A 20,008-nucleotide genomic window follows, 5' to 3' on the forward strand; every position below is an offset into this window, starting at 1 on the left:
GTGTGTGTATTAACGAATTCATAATTGTTTTACAGTCACGAAGAGTAAAAGAAGAAAATCCAGAGGTGAGCTGTGGTTATTTATTATTTATTTCCCACTTCATTCCCTTCTTGGGATATCCAAGTCTCATATACCTGGGGGAGACACTTCAGAATCTCATGGAGTAGGAAAATAAAAAAGGAAAAGCATGTAAACTTTCAGGTCTCGATGCCATGGGGATGATCACAGTACTTACAAAGTTGCCATGAGGATTGATGAAATCATGTCCATAAAACACCCAGTAGAGTCCTTGTTACAGACTAGGTAATCAATTAATTTTAACTCTTAGTTTTATTGTCATTTAGAAAACATAGTAAGCATACGGGCAAAATTTCCTCTGGGTTTTTAGTCTAGGATAAAGCAGATATTATTAAATGGTAAGAAACTCTAGGTTGAATCTGTTGGTCTTGGTTTTAAAACCTTGTGAGTAAATAGTAGACCAGGAGCACTCTTCTAACAGCTTCCCTTTGAGGAATGGTCATTTTTTGATTAAGAAATCACTTTTGATTTACTTCCTCCATGTGATTACTTATTCTAATGCCCAATGACTAATGATGGCTGGAGTTCACAAGACTCGCTAATTCTCCTAGAGGAAATTGGAGCATATTTAAATAGCCCCAAATATTTTACAGACCTAGTAATTAACGTGTACCTTGATAAATTCTCATTAAGAAAACAGAAAACTCTGGGCTACAAATGATACCCGTCCCAACTTTTTTTAATTAGCAGACGTTTCCTTTTGATTTAATGGAGTGACTCTTATCATTCTGTTTTAAGTGACAGTAACCAGCTGGGCCCTGTAAGGAGGACAGCGAGCTGCCCACTCTTCCTCCTCCCCTGCTCTCCTCCCTCCCTGCTCTCCTCCCTGCCTTCTCTCCTCACCTTTCATGCCACACGGATGGGCCTTTCCCAGGGATTTTTCAGTCTGCCTCCCGATGATGGTTCTCCTTCAGAGAGAAGGAGTTTTTCTGTTTTCTCCTGTGTTTATCATATGAATTCATCTCTCCATTTCATACATAAAACATGAGCTTTGATCAAGGACGTCATTCCCCTATGTCAGGAGCAATGGTGACAAGCCCCACAGTGGGACGCACTGGCCGCACAGATGTCGTGCCGGGCTTTTAGAATGATCTTAACCAGGTTTCACAAACTCTGCCCTCTCCTTGCCCACTATCCCATTTTATCCAGGGTACAGAGTCCAGGTTGTTCATCTATTTCTGAGAGCTACTGTAACCAAAAATGTCAGTTCTGCTTAGACATAGAACAAAATGACATGGTTCAAGTAGCATCATTGACGCATAAATCACTGTTACTGGTTCATTACAAGACACCGTCACTGAGTACTGTTCATGGGATCTTGCCTTGCTAGTACAGGCTGTTAGGTGTGGGTCTTTCCTCATGAAGATTTGTTAACATACTGTCTTTGTTTTTTTTTTTTTGAGACAGAGTCTCGCTCTGTTGCCTGGGCTAGAGTGAGTGCCGTGGCATCAGCCCAGCTCACAGCAACCTCAAACTCCTGGGTTTAAGCGATCCTACTGCCTCAGCCTACAGGCATGCGCCACCATGCCCAGCTAATTTTTTCTACATATATTTTTAGTTGGCCAGATAATTTCTTTCTATTTTTAGTAGAGACAGGGTCTCACTCTTGCTCAGGCTGGTCTCGAACTCCTGACCTAGAGCGATTCATCCGCCTCGGCCTCCCAAAGTGCTAGGATTACAGGCGTGAGCCCCCGCGCCCGGCCAACATACTCTTACTATGTGCTTGGTGAAATTGCTCTGTTGACTGATTTGTTATTTGGATAACAGCAGTATCTTTTTGGCAAGAGTATTTTCTCCATAGACAGGAGAGGGAATAATGTATGGCTTGCTGTGAACTGATCCTCGAGCCTCTCTATCGACCTTCTTGAGTGGGATTTGAAAGTCACAGGCACTTTACTGCAACGAGACTCACTTGATTTCCCAATGGCATATGTCTGTTTCCATATTGGTTTATAATTAAGGAAGCATATAAATGGGCTTCTTATTTCTGTGAAAAGATACACATGTTTGCATGAAAACACTTCCACCAGATTTTAGAAGTAACCAGCCCCCCTGCCATTGCACAGCTTCTCAGGACAGTTTTTTGACACTCTTTCCTTTTGACAGCATTGGCATTTGAGTGTCCAGAGCTGTGTTAACAGACACTACAATGATGGTTCCTGTGTCCTTTCAGCTTTTAATTAAAGTAGCACTCTTGATTTGCCAACTACCCCAAACTGTTTTCCATAAGCGAAGACTGAAGTATTTATCTGTTATAAAGGAAATTAAAAAGTGTCAAATACATAGACATTCAGCAAATACATATTATGTGCCTACTATGTACACTGTTTTAGTAGGTTTTGGAGGTAGACCAGTGAGAAAAAGAGAGCAAAAATTCCTGTCCTTGTGGAGCTTACATTTTAATGGGAGTATATAAACAATATATAATGGCCTTAATAAGTAAGTATTAATACATTATGTGATTTTTAACAATGGGCTAGGAGTAATAGAAAAAAGTATAACGTGGTAAGGATGCAAGGGAATGTGGTAGGAGGTTGTAATTTTAGACAGGTTGGTCAGGATGGGCCTTATTGAGAAGAAACAGAATAAAGACTTAAAAACATACAGGAGAATTAAATAAGAGTAAAAACTGAAAGACCATTTTTTCCTGCTCCCTCCAACCCCTGTGAATAGAGGTTATCAGTTTACAGTGTTTTCTTCCAGATATTTTTCTGTTTGTTTCCATACAAATATGTACATAAAGAAACCTAGTATATCATTTTTAAAAACATGAATGGAATTATGAAAACTATAAATATTTTTGCAACTTATTGTTTTGAAAATCTTTCCACATTAGATGTTGTAGATCTGCCTCTTTATTTTAAACTATCACAGTATTGCATTGGATGGATGGAAATGGTTTATTTAACCATTTCCTTCTTGGTGAGTGCTTAGATTGCTATAACATACGTCATTCCATTGACTTTCTTATGTATGCATACTGGTGGACACATGGACGAGTAAAGTAGAGATTTAGAATTGTGAGTGCTTTGTTGAAGTGTCTGCTGATTTTGACTTTTTGCACTTGCTATCAGTAGCTGTGCCAATGTATACAGCCTCTGACAGCATACCGTATACCTTTAAGCATCTTCGAGAATGAAAATGCTTATCTGTGCCAAATGACACATTTAAATGCCAGAGTATTTACATTTTAATAAGCTTTTCAATAATGCTTGTCATTTAAATCGCAGTTGTTTTTTGAGTATAAGCCAGTAGAAGACTGGGATGATATTTTATTCATGTTTGTGTTCCCTTACCAAATAGTAGACACTCTATACATGTTTGTTAATGACATGAATACCTATGCATTGAAAGTGCAAACATTAAACAAGTGCTTGAATAGGCATACAGTATTTATGAGAAGGTCGGAAGCGGGGATAAAGATCAGAAGACATTATATTTATAATTGAGGTGAAGTTCACAAAAGGTAGCCTTAGTAGTACCATGTTTAGACGGAGTAAGATGTTGCAATAAATGGAGGGGTATTTCAGGAATGGTTAATTTGTAAGGGGTTATTTGGCCTCCTAGGAATTATGAGGTAGAATGTCCAAGTATTACAGCATCAGTTGGGGAAGATTGAGAAGACCAGAGTTGGGTGTTTGTCAGGAGGACATTGGGAAGATATGCCTCACCTTGGACCATATTTGGAGATCCTACCAAGTCCAAGAGAATTTCCAGTGTAAGCTGTAAGGTTTCAGAATTACACCACTTATCTTGAGATTCACAGCCAGCTTGAGATTCATAGCCGTCAACGTTGAAAAATTGGTCCTATGTCTCTAACCTGATATTTTAGAAATAGCCTTGCAAAGTGTTAGTCACCCACTAGTAATTAATAATTTATAACAGGTTGATAATTCATCCTGATTTCATTTATTTATCATCCTGTTCACTTGGTTGGTAGAAGCCAGTGGAGACCAAAGGTTAATAATAATAACACTAATATTAATAAGAAAATTAATTGAACAAATATTTAATCTGTGCTGATTTCTGTGTGGACCTGGGGTAGGCACTGTGGGAATTGTATAAAAGCAGAGAAGAGAGTCTGCTGGCTGTACCATTTTTATCTCGGGGGTGCGGTATGGGGAAGGGGTGGCACTCGCAAGGACCAGCTTCCTTAGATGGTGTTTCCTGGCTTATATAGAGTCTTGCCTTATATAAAACTTCTCAGCTATTATCCCATTAGTGGTCTTTTTTTGACCAGCGGTTTTGGAATCTCTTTTTGTCAGACTCTGAAATCATAGGTTTTGTGACATTTTGTCTATTTTTGCATCATACTCTAATTTTCTATGTAAAAAGCAAATTGACTTTATCTTTAAATGTATAGTTTTATTTGGTTTCACTTAATTGAGGAGAACATTTGCTAAGCCTTCTATTAAAATGACTTTCTTTTTCATGGCAGCATTGCAGTTAGGTGACATGCAAATAAATGATTCGCAGCCCCGGCTCTACGTCTTAAAAACTGCAGTCCTTAAAAATGTGGATGCCTAGACTCAACCTCCAGGTTCTGATTGGATGGTTTGGGGTGATGTCCACACACCTCTTATTTTCAAAAAGCTGCTCACATGATTCTGATTCCTGGGCAGAATTGAGGACTGACTAGGAAAGCTGCACAAATGGCCCTGAATCCCGAAGTCCATGTTGGAATCCAGGAAGATTGAGGACTGTGGGATCAGAATTCCTGAAGATTTATTTTAAATATCTATCAGAAATCTGCCCCCCCCCAAAAAAAAACCAGAAAGGAAAAAAGAAAACATCTCTGAAATCCCTTAGGAAAGTTGTCCTTATTTAATTAAGTGTAATGAAGCAGATGGGAAGGTTTTTTGGCTGAAGCCCAGAAGGTCCCACAAGAGGTGTTATTGAAGAGTTTTGTTATCAAGAATCTAGACTAGGTTAATTAGGAAAACGTTTCTGTTTCCCAACTCCGGGATTTTGTTCTAAGGAGGAAATATATTTGATACAGATTTAAATTGAGTTAATTTTATTAGAGGTTTAGAAACAATGTGAAAACCAATTTTTTTTGTTTTTATTACTCATTGCTATTGCCTAATGATTTTTAAGACTACTGTTCACTTTTTAAGTTTATTTCTGTGAAAGCATGTCGTCCAAAGGCCTGTGATCTCTCATACGTGTTTGTTTTATATCCACATGTAGATGGAGAGAAAGATTTGATTTCTCCTTCTAAATTGATTAATGTTATGGTTAGCCTTAGTTATCAGACTGCTTTAACTTGATACTTTTATGATACCATTTTCTAAAAGGTGTTGTTATCGCAGGTAACTGGCCTTCTGAGTAGTTATAATGAAAGTTAGATTTGTGATCAGAAACCTGCTTTATTTCTGAAAATGAACTTTTATTTTGGAATGATTTTAGATTTACAGAAGTGTTGCAAAGACAGTACAGAGTTCCCATACACTCCTTACCCTGTGTTTCCCACTGATTGCTTGTGTAACCCCAGCACATTTGTTATACCTCAGAATCCAGCACTGCTACATTGCTATTAACTAACCCCTGGAATTTATTTGGATGTCACTAGTTTAGTTTGTCCACTAGTAGCCTTTTTCTTTGCCAGGATCCAATCCAGGATAACACATTGCATTTGACTATGATATTTTTAAGAATAGAAAATGAGATGGTTAGGCAGAGTTCCGTGAAAAATTGAAAAGCAGACGTCCCTTTCTTCTCTCTGTTCCTAGATCTTTTCCTCTTTTTCACCCTATCCCAGATCTCCATCGAGGTCTATTTCCATGGCAGTGTTCAACATTAATCTATTATTTTCCTCTCCCCTTCCTATCAGAACACTCATTCTCTCAAATGCCTGTCTTAGAGCAAACTGTTTAAGAGGGGGCAAAAATCTGATAAATTGACATCTGCTTAATGTGTTAGCTTTCTTCTAAGTTTTTACATTTAAGAGAGGAGGCCAAAAGGCCATGCCCTAATCCCATAGAATGGATCCACAGTGGTGACATTTGGAGGACTACAGTGGTTTGTCAGGAAGATGTTTTGCACGAGGGCCTCCCTCTCCAGCACTCCTGTGCGTCTTTGCACGTTTTCTGAGGAATCACCGCACTGCTGCACAACAGTGAGAGCAGAGGCTGGTCCCTTCGTTGTATTCAGGCTTACACCTACACAGCGGGATTGCAGGGTGTGCCTGGGGTCCAGCCCGCAGCCCGTTTGACTGGCTCTCCATCCTGATGATTGCAGCGGGAGAGGGGGTCTTCCCAGGGGAAGGAGAAGTTTGTCACCTGCAAGTAAATGCCACTAAAGTGTTTCAGATTGCAGTGGTTCTTTGACTGAAGGTAGACTATGCTGTAAGTGCTGGTGTGGCCTTTGGTTATATCTCAAATTTAAGTTAAGATTGTGGAATCACCCTGAAAGATTCCTTTACAAGAGATCATTTGGTGTAGGCCCAGGCCCTCTGGCTGGTTAATGAATACAGGTTGTTTGTTCTTCTAATGTAGTCATTTTCTCCCAACATTTTGTTATGAAAATTTTCAAACATACAGCAACATTACAGCATTTTATAGTGAACACCACACACCTGTCACCTAGGTCCTGCTATTGTTATATTTTCTCCATCACATACATATCCATCTGTTCATCCTTCAGTTCACCATAACTTTTTGATGCATTTCAACATGAATTGCAGACATCAGTATATTTCTCCTTGTTACTTCAATACTAACATCGGTATTTTTAGGGAAGCACAAAGAGTAAGAATTTTATGCTCTTAAACTTTAGAAAACTCTTGACACAAAGAATTTCTGATTGTTTTAGAATTGATAGTAAGTTTAGAAATAGGAGGTTCTTTTTGTTCCTTATCATTTTCATTGTTGTTTCTCTTTGAGTTTTTGTCTCTTCATTTTTGTCTTTCAAGTTTTGCTCCAGGGCAGAGTTCACAAAAGTAAGGCTTGAGGCAAAGATAATTTGATTTTGAGTTTCCAGCTTGAATTTCTGTTGGGGAAAATGTCTTTTAAAAATCTAACTACCCTGACATATTTTTGAATACAGTGAATAGTTGCTCAAAGTAATGAATAAAGGGGCAGGTTTTACTAACCCTAACCTCCTTTCATTAAGGGTCCCTTAACTTTAGATGAAATTGTACAAGACAATATTGTTAGAGGACATCTTTCTGTTATCAGGTTTAAAATATCATGTAGTCCATGCCTTTTCACTTTAGCTCAGTGCCACTCTAAAAGCATAAAGATCACCTGGAGAACTTGTTAAAGGTACAGATTTTTTCCCATTTCCATGAAATTCTGAATCATAGGCTGGGGTGGGGTCCATGGGTTTTTAACACTTGTCCTAGGTGATTCCAAGGCAGGTAGTCAAACGCCTCCCTGGGAATACTGCTTTAAGGGCTTTTGAAAATTATTGTTTCTGATAATTGGGACTTACTGTAACTACAGTGACCATGTCTCCTTTTGGCTTTCTTGAGTTCTGTAACAGCAGTTCTTTTTAACAGATCGCGGTGAATGCCAGCAGTATCCCCGAGCAAATACAGTCCCTCTCTGTGCATGACTCTCAGGTATGTTTCTCTGTCAGTCTTTCTGTTTGAGATGCGTTTCTACAGACAGATTTTTAGAAAAACCAACATTTTGGAAAGATAGACAATTTCAGGGTAGTGCTTCCAAATCAGGGGCTCATAAGCTCCCTTTTTTAATGGGTTACTGTTGACCCCGCATTGCAGGACCTCCAACCTTTGAATGATAGGTTCAAGAGTGAGAACTGATTATTCGACTGCTTCTGAAATTGCTGGTACTGGGGAAGAGAAGAGAAGGAGAGAAAATGACTCACCATCCTGTTATATTCCAGCCACAAAATACTGTGGTTAATTAATTGATACATTTCTTTTTTGCTCTGGGTTGGATTTCTATAACCTGTTTTCATAATTCTTTTATCATTGAACATTATGGGCCAGTTCGTCTCTACAGCTTGCCATGTAAAATAATAGTCCAGTGACTGTGAAATGCATTTATAATGCATATTTGCAAAAGTTCTGTGACAGAAGACCTGTGCTATGCGTCATGTTGGGTGGTGATAAAGGATGTTGAGCCATCCAGGGGAAAGACTGTGAACACAGAAGCAGAGTGCAGGCCCACATTCTGGTTTTGCTATATAATTAACGGGCAAGCCCTTTTGTTCTCTGAGTGGTTATGCTAGAAAACATTACCAGCCTTAGGATCATAATTTTTTTTTCAAAATCTGCATATTCCAATTAAATTCATTTCTGTTTCATCTGATCTGTGTTTTATGCAACAGCGGCATATTGGAGATATGCTGAGAGTGATAGGATTTCGTGGTTGCAGGAAGCTTATTTGATAGACTAGCAGATAGCTCATCTCTGGCCCTTACTTTATAGCTGAGGAAGCAAAGACTTGCAGAGGTTAGGGGGCTTGCCCCAGGTCACACCACTGGTTAGAGGATGAGCCGGGATTCAGTTTAGGTCTTTACACTGTATCAGGCAACTCAGTGAGAGACTTTGAGATAAGCTGTAGAGATTGATTGTATGTTAAGGCAAAGTTAAGAAAAATAGGCAAGTTAAGAATAATAATGAGTCAGAAGGCAAAGAGAGTAAAGGAAACAGGAAAAGTGATTAGGATAACAAGTACTGCATGACATTTTATAGTTTATGACTCACTTTCATATGTATTATTATATTCTTCCAGCAACCCCTTGAGGCAGGTGTTACACCCATTTTGTAAATGGGAAAATAGGTTCAGAGGATGACTAGCTCATGGTTCCATCTGGTCAGTGGCAGAGCCCACTCTTGACCTGAAATGCCTTGTTTTTCCTATTCCAACAAGAAGGTCTGCTCGTGCCTAGGGATTTGTAGGAATAGGGAGGGACTGTGTAGTAGATGCATTCATGGTTAATAATCTATATTTAAGGAAATAGATCTAGGTGAGAAAGGCAGGAAAGATAAACAGTGGCTTAATCTACTGGGTTCCACCTTCCTCTGCACTTAAAGATTTAAGGTGCCCAACCTTTGTGTATCACCAAGGCCAACAGGTAACAGCCCATGGTTTGGGTGGCAAGGTGCCACTTAGGTGGCTGGCCCTCTTTGGACTCACGACAGCTTATGCCAGTTATTCATGGTGCTTATCCTGTGACTGAGGCTTTATGTGTGAGACAGTCGCATCCACAGTTGTGATGGGAGCTAGGCATCTTTCCAGCCTTCTCACAGAAGTGTTACGAGGCCAGGGAAGGCCTCTGTGTGTGAAGATCTGGTTTGGAAATTTCCAGAAAGAAAGGGCTGTACGAATCAGAGGATATCGTGACTTCATTCAGTCCTTTCCTGTGAAAGTTTTTAATATCTACTGTTTGTTGTTTTGTTTTTAAAGGGCAAACCCAATGCTAGTGAAGACTACAGAGAAGCTTCTTGCGCCGTGAACCTCGTTTTAAGATTAAGGTAAATAATTCTGTTTATTCTGCATTGTTTTTCCTATGGTACAACATTCTGATCTCCTTCGTTAACTTTTCATAATATTAGCATAAAATAAAATTGTTAACTTATTTGATTTCCCTGAACAACCAGTGTATGCTGTATTCCCAGGACGAATTGCACTCTTCTAATTGCTTGCTAAAGAAGAATAAGAAAGAAAAACACCATATGAGTATGTCTGCAGGCTCAGTGTACCTTTCATTAAGTTTATTTCTTTGCCTTTTCTTTCTTGTTTTTTTCTTTTCTTTTTCTTTTTTTCTCTTTTACAATGTAAGATCACAGTAAGAGATTTTTAATGAGTTTCTTTCACACTTCAGCAGTCAGTCTCTGACAGGAATAAACCATGCTTGTACTACAAGTTGCCTGTTTAGAACATTTTTCAGTGGCAGGTTTGATCAGCCACTGTGGAGAAATGACAGATATATTTTGAAAGAAATCTCAGTCTTCTAGGAAATGGATACAAACATGGTGCCTGATTATAGTTTTTGTCTATAGTTTCATGAATGAATGCTGTTTCTATTTTGAGGATTTTTTAATTTAAAGATCCATCATTGTCATATTATTTGTTAAGAATTTGGTATCTCAAGTCTAAAGAAAATCATTTAAATTTAATTGTAAACAGCCCAGTTGACCAGGTCAATCAGAATACCGTCACATTTTTGAAGGTGTTTTAAAAGGAGTTATACATAGGTTTTTCTGACAATTAAACAAAGCATGTGGTCACTAGACATTTTCAGAGTTGTAGCTATAAAAAGCAAGTTCATTCTCAAGGTTGGTTTCCAGCCCTCTGAGTTCTCATAGTCCGTCAGAGTAGATTATCGTTGCCATGATCACCCCTTCTGATGGTCATTTATAGTTAGCAGTGCATTTTCACATACTTGACTGGGGAACCTCACAATAACCCTTGCTGTGATTTAATTCAGAGTTGATTTCCCAGTCAAGAAGTGAAATTATTACAGGACTATTTTCCTTATATTTGAAAGAAGTCATGATCATTATTAACAATTAGCAAATTTAGCAATCGACAAAGAATGAAATAGCCCTTTTTGTTTGACTTTGGAACCACGTACTTTTTTCATTTATTTTTTACTTGTTTATTCATTCATTCAGCCACTATTGATGGGGAACCTGCTCTCTGCCAGGCTCAGTGTTTGTCATTGAGTGTAGTGGTGAGTGACACTAGCGTGGGAGGCTGCCGTCTAGCTCACTTGAGTATGGGGTGTTGGCAGTGACCTTTAGAATCCAACAATCCAATCTTCTACTTTATTTGTACAGGAATCTTTCCTTAGTGTCCCTGCTGGATGTTTACCTAGCCTCTGTGCATACTAAAACTGCTTTGATACTGAAAAGCTTTAATTATTAGGTAGTTCTTCCTTTTGATTCAACCAACCTTCCTATTCTGGGGCTTCTATGGGCTCTAATTCTGCTCCTTAGAGAAAGTATCACGTTCTCTGGAGAATGTGTCAAAATACCTGTTCCTGAGCCTTACCTCCAGAGGTTTTGCTACAGGTACTAGAGCAATAGAAAAGCGAATGCATCCCCTTATTTTTATGAGAACCATTTGTGTATTTACAAGGCTAGTTCTTTTATTTTCCTAGACAAAATAATGTAAGTATCTTTAGCCTTGCTTTTCATAAATACAGTTTGTATATTGCCTTCGTAATCTTGGTTGCTCACTGTTATTAACATTTAGCCTGCATCTGCTTTTATTACCTTTTCTCTCATGGGTCTAGGTTGTTGTTTTCATAAGTTTGTGGCTTAGATCACTAGTCCTACAACATGCTCCATGAAGAAAGGGTCTGATGTTCAAATTAGTTAAGCAATGCATATTACCCATCTCTCTGTACAAACCCACACACACACACACACACACACACACACCCCCCCCACCACACACATACCCCCCCCACCACACACATACACGTTTTTTGGAAATCACAAGGAATATTGATGTATCAAGTGTTCCAAGAAGTTCTTCAGCAAAGGAATTTGTTTGGCTTCGTTTTATATAAAACCAATTTGACCTCAGAACTCTTTTAATGCAGTTATTTCCCAGTTTTACCCTTGTCTCTTTTGAATGTAGCACCCATATTTAAATATAGGACTCTAGATGTGGTCTGAGCAGGCTGGAATACAGAAGTAAGATCATGTGATTTGTGCAGTTCACACTCTTTATTTCTCCTAAATCAGCCCATGTTTTCATTGCCTTTTGAAATGTCCATGCTCATTGGTGACAAGTTCAGCCTGACTCAGCAGTCAAAAAAAACCAGCTGATTTTGTTTTTTCCATTTGAAGGGCTACCAAGCCTAATTCTGAACTGCAGCTCATGTTTTAAAATTCTAGGTATGACGTCAGTATCACTATGATAATTAACCTGTTGGTTTTGACTTATTTCTTGCCGACCATGTATTTCAATCATGATCGTCAATGTGTCATATTAGTTGCAATGTTTGGAAATGTGTCACTTACCAATCTGATGAACCTGTCTTTTAATCTTTATCTAAAACATTGATTAAGGTGTTCAGTAGTTTAAGGGAGGACAGAGTATTCTGGCATCTATTAGAAACCACTCACTTTCTGAATGGCTTATGATAATTAACTAGCATTCTTTGGCACAGTTGTTCAACCAGAAACAAATCCAATTGATTCCACTGCCTTTTAGTGGATATCTAACTAACTGTTCAGAAGGATATCATAAAGGGATCTATTAATTTCAAATAATAGAAATGAATTTTAGTATGACTTATTCAGTGAACACATGCTGATGCCTAATTGTTGGTGTCTCAGTCTGCTCAGGCTGCCATAAGAAGGAACCACAGACTGGGTGACTGTAACAACAGAAATTTATTTTCTCATAGTTTGGAGCCTGGAAGTCTGGGACCAGGGTTTTGGCATCCTTGGTTTCTGGTAGCTGTCTTCCTCCTGTGTCCTTACATGGTGGAGAGTGAGAGCAAGCCCTTTGGTGTTTCTTGGGTCCCACCCTCATGATGTCATCTAAACATAATTATCTCCGAGGGCCCCGTCTCTAAATACCATCACATTAATGGTTAGGGCTTCCACATATTAATCTGGGGGTGGGGGAGACACAATTCAGTCCATAGCAGTTGGTGTCCTTCTTTTTCTAAACAACTATAAGCTATTTGTTAATGTGTAGCTTTTCATATTTGCAAACTCATAGATCTCTCAGAATATATTGTTGGACTAGGACAGAAGGGGGATGGATGTCTTTGTACTTCACCTTGAGAAATAGCCTTTGAAAGTTAAAACTTAAATGCTACTGCATTTTTGTGATCACTCTGTGCTAAAGTAAATGTACACAGTAAATACATTCATTCATTCATTCTACAAATATTAATTGAGTACCTAGTGTGTGCACAGCACTGTTTCAGGTGCTATGATGTAGCAGTGGATGAAGGAAACGACAAACTTCTTACCCTCAAGGAGCTCACATTTAAGAGCCAGGGAGAGGAGCAGTTCAAATATTTAAATTATATATGTGAATGATACCAGGTTCCCTGAAGGAGAAGCTACATCAGGAGGGTAGAAAGTAAGGGGGATGTTATTCTACATTATGGAAGGTGTACTAGTTTTCCATTGCTGTGTAAAAAGTTCCCACAAATGTAGTGACTTAAAGCACCGCCCATTTATTATGTCACAGTCTGTAGATTGGAAATCTGGCTGCAGTTAACTGGGTTCTCTGCTAGTGTCTCACAAGGCTGAGATTAAAGCGAGCTCATCTGGAGCTCATGGTCCTCCTCTGAGCTTACTCGTGTTGCTGGCAGAATTTAGTTCCTTGCGGTTGTGAACTGAGGCCTTCAGCTCCCACAGGCCACTCCTTTCCACAGACAGTTCACAGTGTGACTGTTGGCTTTTTCAAGAGCAGCAGGAGATCTCCCCTGCTCTCCAAGGCCGCAGTCCTGTTAAAGGTGGTTTTTCTTTTTTATTTTTTACCTGACAAAGCCAGTCTCACCTGGGATAATTTCTCTTTTGATGAACTCAGAGTCAACTGATTTGGAACCTAATTCATGTCTGTAAAATCCCTTCACCTTTGCCACATGGCATAAGTTAATCACAGGAGTGACTAACATCCTGTCATATCTGCAGGTCCCGTTCATACTCAAGGAGAGAGGACCCTGCAGGGCACATGCACCAGGGAACGGGGATACTGAGGCTGTCTTGGAATTGCGCCTACCACTGAAGGCCTCTCTAAGTCAAGTGACATTTGAGCAGCCGGACGCCTAGTGGAAGTGAGGAATGAGGCTGTGAGGCGGAGTGAGCAGCAGTGCAAAGGTTGTAAGCAGGAAGCCTGTTATAAGCAATTCCAGACACAGCCAGGAAAGCAGTGTGGGCAGAGTGGAAGGTGACAGGCTCAGAGAGGTAGCGGGGCCAAATCTCACGGGGCTGTGGAGCCTGCAGTGAAGACTGGATTTCACTGTTAGAGGGTGGGAAACCACTGGAGGCCTGCGAGTAGAGGCGTGATGTAATCTGAGTTAAATTTTAAGAAGAGCAATTGCTTTATAGAGGATAGACCCTACACAGACCATCCAGGGTGGCAGCGAGAGTCCCTTGGCATGGGCTGTTGCACTGATACAGTGAGTGGTGATGTGACCTGGACCAGAATGAGGACAACAAGGTGGTGAGCACTTATTTGGATACTGGGTTGGGGAGAATCCAAGCGTTTATTGGATTCTGGGTTGGTGAGAAGAAACTCAAAGATTACTCAAGGGTTTGGCCTGGATGAATGGAGTCACTATTTCCTGCAATGGGCAAGACAGTTGGGATTGTAGGTTGGGGGTGGGGGAGAATCAAGAATTTAGTTTGGGGCATGTTAAGTTTGAGTTGTCAATTAGACATCTGTGTGGTGATGTCACGCAGGCATTTGGATGCATCATTTCAAAGACGTCTGGGCTAGAGATAAAATTTGAGAACTGCCAGTGCATTTGGCATTTACAGCTGTGAAATCCGATGAATCACCTAGGGAGTGAGTGAAGGTAGAGAAGAGAAGTAGGCCGGCACCCTCTCACAGGCGGTGCAGAGATGAGCAGTCAACCCACTGAGAGGGAGAGGCTGGCGAGGTAGAGGAGGGAGTGAGGGTCCTGTAGATCAAATGAAGGAAGTGTTCCGAGAAAGGCGTGTAAAGCTGCACTGGCGGCTATTAATAGATCAAGTACAGTGAGAACTAAGAATTCACCACTGTATTGGGCAAAATGAAGCACATTCTTGACCTTGGCAAGACCGTTTCAGTGGAGTGAGAGGGACAAAAGGCTGATCCAGTGGGATTCAATACTGAATGGCAAGGTAGAACATGGGGTGATAAGGATAGATAACTTGTTTGTTCAGATAACTCTTACTACAAATTCTTGAGATAAGGAAGCAGCAATGCAATGGAGTGATTGCTCAGTGAGAATATAGGGTAAATGAGGATTTTTTTTTTTTTAAAAAAGCAAGTAGGAATGATGAGCCAACAGAGAAAAACTGCATGAGAGAGGGGACCTTGCAAGACTGTTGTCCTCAAAGGGGTGAGCAGGGATAATACCCAGGCATCATGTAGATGTCCCTTAGGCAGGGGGATGAGAGATCACCTGTGGGACAGTGCAGCCACCAGAAGGGGAAAGGCAGGCAGGGGAGGCAGGCAGAGGTGCAAGAAGGTTGGCAGATTTGGTGGCAGGAGTGTGGCGGTCCTCTTCTGCTGTCTGTGTTTTCTCAGTAAAATGAGGAGTATCCTTAGTTGAGAGTAAGGAAGGAAAAAAGGTGTTTGAGGTTTGAGAAGAGAGGAGACATAATTGTGTAGGAGAGCAGGAAAATAAATTTTCCAGGGAAATGTGGAAGGATTAACAGGCTGCACGAGAGATCACCCGAGGTTAATGGTTATGAACTCAAAATGTCCCTGAAATGGACATTATCCAGATATTCCAGAATGTAAATGTATGTGTGTGCCTATGATTATAACTGAAATGGAAACACAACATTTAAAACATTGATCGAGGATTCTGTGAGCCTAGCGTTGGCTCCAGTTTTAGAAACGTTATTAAGTCATAAATGGATAGGAGTCATAGAACTGCCACCTGCTGATCTCTTGTGTGCAAGGTAGCAGTCCCCCACCGCCTTCTCTCACCTCAGCACCCCTCAGAGGTCTGACTTCCTTTTCTTAGAATCTTCAAAGCTACAAGCTCTTTGAGTATCAAAACCTGGCATCTAGCGTTGATCCTTGCCAGATGGTTCTTCATGCCCCATTCCCCATTTGAATTTTACTCTGGATCCTTTGTGCCACCTCCGGGCCCAAACAAGCTATTTCCTAAACCAGCCTGTGTGATAGGAAACTGGAAGGTTGTTCTTGGCTAGTGTTTATTAGCTTTTTTAAAATCCATGCCCTGTTTTGCACCATCCTCATTTGTTTCTGTCTCCATGTCAAGGCTCTGATACATGTGTATGTGTACGTACAAGTATATACATATACATGCATACATCTACACATGCACATGTACACATATGTATGCATTTCTATATGCCCTCACTCTGCCTTTGTGAATCACTGATCTGTACAATGTGTGGCTAGCAGGTACTGGAAAACTGTGTTTGCCTTTCTTATCCCCCGAGGCTATCCGGGCATGGCATTTATGTGTGTTGCGCTCCATGGGCTGGTGGGTAGGAGACTTCAGTTCGAGCTGGCTTCTCACCAGTCCTTAGCTAATGCTATGTGGGTGGCTGCCCTCTCCACCTTGTGGAAAGGTTACTCTGACTTTGTTTTTGACATAGTCAAACAGACCTACCTGCTAGCAACATGGCTTCCTTCCTCACTGCACACACCCCCTCCTCCCCATAAACCTCACTTTCCATCCATGAGTAGGAAACTAGGAAATATTTTACTTTTCAAAATGTCACATACTATAGAAAAGACAAATACATTATTGACTACAGGTAGTATATTTCTCCATTATTTATATATTTTTTGGTGATCATAAGCAAAAGACTGAGGAAGCAAAAGGGTGATTTCTTCCTTGAAGAGATATATATTATTGCTTTACTTTGCTTTTAAAACTGACCTGTTATATGTAGTATTTGGAGAAATAGGATTAGACTTTACATCTCAATGTTAAATGCTGAAGATAGTTAAAATGTAGATTTTTCTTTTTTCTTTTATGTCCTTTGCAAATGTTCTCTTGTGCATTGTGTATGTGGTAATGTCATCTATGCTATCAAAAAATTGAGTATCATTAAGTCAGGTACAAGATAAAGATAATCCTCCTAAGCATATCTCGGGAGAAAAATACCCAGTGGCCCACCTTGAGATTTATATACTGTCAGTAGATGGTAATACAATTTCTGGTTTGAGTCAAACATTGTACAAGTATTTTGCCATTAGTATATTTTTCATAAAATAAAATAGTCATGTATGTGACATAAAACATGTGTTTCTTAGAATCAGGCTCAGTGATTTAGAGAAATGATAAACTTGTTAGTAAAATTGTGAATTCCTTTATGTTAAATGCTTTGACAGCTTTTACTGCGGATTGCATTTACGGTTTTGCTGTAAATGAAGGCAACCCTGACAATTGGCATAATAGATATGCTGGTATGGTATGTCTCATTTACTTGTTCGTAATGGATTTACCTTTTTGTAAATTCATGAATTTACAAAATAAATTAGAGGAGTACCTAATGATACTATGTATTAATAGCAGTAGACCCTGGATCAACACAGTGGCTTCCTGCTTGTGGGGAAAAATGATCTCTGGAATAGGATATTTATTTTAACAAAAATCCTTCAGCATGACAATTGCTGCCTAATTCAACTTATTATTTTAGTTTCTCCATTAAAAGGTCCACTTAGCTATTTTTAAACAATAAATTTAGTAAATTATGATTTCATAAAGAAAACTCTATCTATTAGAAACAACATTGGTCTCTGTTTTAGTGTTAGGATGCCTGAATTCTAACTCTGTCATATCATTATTCAGAAGGGATTAAATTCTTAAACTGTTTTCTAGCCTGTAAAATAGGGTTAATTGCATAATTCTTACCAGTCAAGTGGCTGGGAGCCTTGATTAATTTTTTCCCCGGAAAGGTTAAACAATGTAGGCACAGTGTTCAGTTGTGCAATGCTTTTTTTTGTACATGTTCTTTTTTTCCCCCCAATAAACTACTTATTTACTGCTTTCTTTGTGCAAGGCTTTGTTGAAAATCCAAAGATGAATAAGACACGATTTCTGCACTCAAAGAGCTTACCGTGTAGGCGGAGAGATCAGATCCTGCACAAGTGACTATAATACAAGGTAGAAAGTGATAAATGCAATAAGAGAGATAAAAAGAAGAGCTATGAGTAGTTAGAGGAAGGTGAGAGCCCTTTTGTCTGGATGTTATCTTTGACTTGCTTGTTCCCATAGTAACCAGTGTGTTTTGTTTTTTTCTTTTTCCCCCAACAACCAAATTTTGAGAAGAGTAATGGGTAGGATGAATCCAGGGACAGTGTCAAGCTTTGGTAAGGAGCTTACCAGTCTTAAATTATTTCTGGCAAGACCATGTTTGTTTTTCAGCAGTGTGGTGTATGCTATTATGTAGACACCATAGTATTAGAAATACGATTCTTTAATCTGAAAAAATGCTCAGCACTTTCCTTAATTTTTTGGATGTTCTCTTTTGGTTGTTTTCTTTGGCAATTGGAGTCATTGTTGCACATCTTGGCTTTATTGTTAGTGGTGTCCTTTAAAAAGCTGAAGTACCTACTGTGTGACAGGAACTATGGTAAGCATGTCATTTGCTTTGTCTTGTTTAATTGTAACACAACCACCATAACATCAATCCTGTCGATACTGACATTTCGCAGGTGAGGTTTAGAGTCATGAAATAATTTGTCTTAACGCTATAAAGCTCATAAGAAGCAGAAATGGGTCTTGAACCTAGGTCTGTTTCACATGTTGGTCTGTGTTCTTCTCCACTTGACCCTGTGGCCTGGCTCTGTTCAGTTCCATTTTGAATGCAGTAAGAAACGCCTGTACTTTTGGGATTGTTACATGTACCTGCCTCCTCATTAACACTTCACATAAATATTCTTTTAACAATGTTCTCTGATAAACTCATCATTAAATATTGTGACAGGAATATCTGAAAATATTTTTCTCAGAGGGGATACTGAAATGATGATGCAAATAGCAACCAGCACTTACAGTGTTTTATAATTTTGAAAGCGCTGTCACATCACTTGCCTGATTTAATTTTTCCTTTCGTCCAACATTTGCTGCCGACAGATGAAGAAGAAAGATTGGTGATGCTAAGTGGCTTTCCTACAGTCACAGAGCTAATTCTCCGGCTGGCTGGCATCTGGATCTTCTGATGCTAATTCAGTGTTATTGATGGTGTGATATAGGGAGGTATTATGAGTACAGGCGCTATAGGGAGTGCAGGGTGTTGCTTTCTGCAAATATAAAGTCCTCCTGGAAAGAAGGTTTATATTCAGAAAAATTTGGTAATATAAGGGAAGCAAAATAGAAGAATTAAAAACCATTCATTATGAGCTAACGTCGTCTTTTTTTCCCCTGACGATAAGAAGACATTGTTTGTAAGTACGAATACTTTGAACAACAGCGAATGTATGGAGTTCTTTAAAGATATTTATTACTTCTTTATTTTTAAGCCATATATGGTTGTCTTAGAAATTTAAAAAATCAAAATAAATTAAAAGAAAAAAGATCAAGGCATAACATCATCCATAATCTCACCACCCAGAGATAGATCATCATTAGCCTCTTGATAAATACTCTTCTAAACTTTTCACTACATACATGATAATATATATTTTAAAATTTTTAAATGTCATTGTATAAACATTTAATGATAAAACCACACATATTGTTTTGTAATCTGATGTTTATTTTAGTAGTATTTCCTAGATATCATTTCATATCAGTGAATATAAATCTATACAATCCTTTTTCATGGCTGCCTTATATTTTGATTTAATGTGCCAAAACTTACATTATTTAAGAAGTATTATTTTCAGTTTTTCTGTAGTGCAGCATATAAAAACTTGTATGTGCAAAAATGATGTTTGAAAACTGCCTAGTAAGAAATCCCTTTTAGCCTTGAAGTTTGACTTTGGTGAAATGCTCTTAAACTTTGAGAAACCTGAAGATACGTAACTGAGTAAGCCCAGTGTCAAAGCACATGTCATTACTCAGGAGCTGGTGTGGCTCTTGGGTCAGCAGAGATTGTCATCATCTGTGTCGCAGCTCACTTTGTGTTAGGGCTGAGTTCTTAGCAGTGGGTTTTAATGAAGGCCCTGAACTGAGAGGCTACAAAACTGAATGATTTCCAAGCGTAACTTGTTCACCAGTGATAGAACACAAAGATAGGGTTCCCTCTTAAAGCTTTTCCTTTGGGTTCTTCCTTCTAATGCTTATTCTTTAAAAAATCCTCCCTTGGCCGTTTGCTGTGAGCACCCTGGGGTTAGAG

General features: G+C 39.2%; 1 protein-coding gene across 2 annotated transcripts in view; it reads left to right on the forward strand.

Annotated features, from left to right (window-relative positions):
- STK39 (serine/threonine kinase 39) overlaps window positions 1-20,008 on the forward strand; it is a 269,188-nt gene that overhangs the window by 153,441 nt on the left and 95,739 nt on the right. The window contains exons 12-14 of one of the 2 annotated variants that reach the window (XM_069471755.1): window positions 36-65; window positions 7,580-7,642; window positions 9,459-9,526. In XM_069471755.1, the coding sequence (XP_069327856.1) occupies window positions 36-65; window positions 7,580-7,642; window positions 9,459-9,526 (161 nt within the window). The remainder of the gene's footprint in view (window positions 1-35; window positions 66-7,579; window positions 7,643-9,458; window positions 9,527-20,008) is intronic. The other variant, XM_069471765.1, reaches the window with a different exon arrangement.

Source organism: Eulemur rufifrons, chromosome 1 (genome assembly GCF_041146395.1).
Source record: "Eulemur rufifrons isolate Redbay chromosome 1, OSU_ERuf_1, whole genome shotgun sequence".
Lineage (NCBI taxonomy): Eukaryota > Metazoa > Chordata > Mammalia > Primates > Lemuridae > Eulemur > Eulemur rufifrons.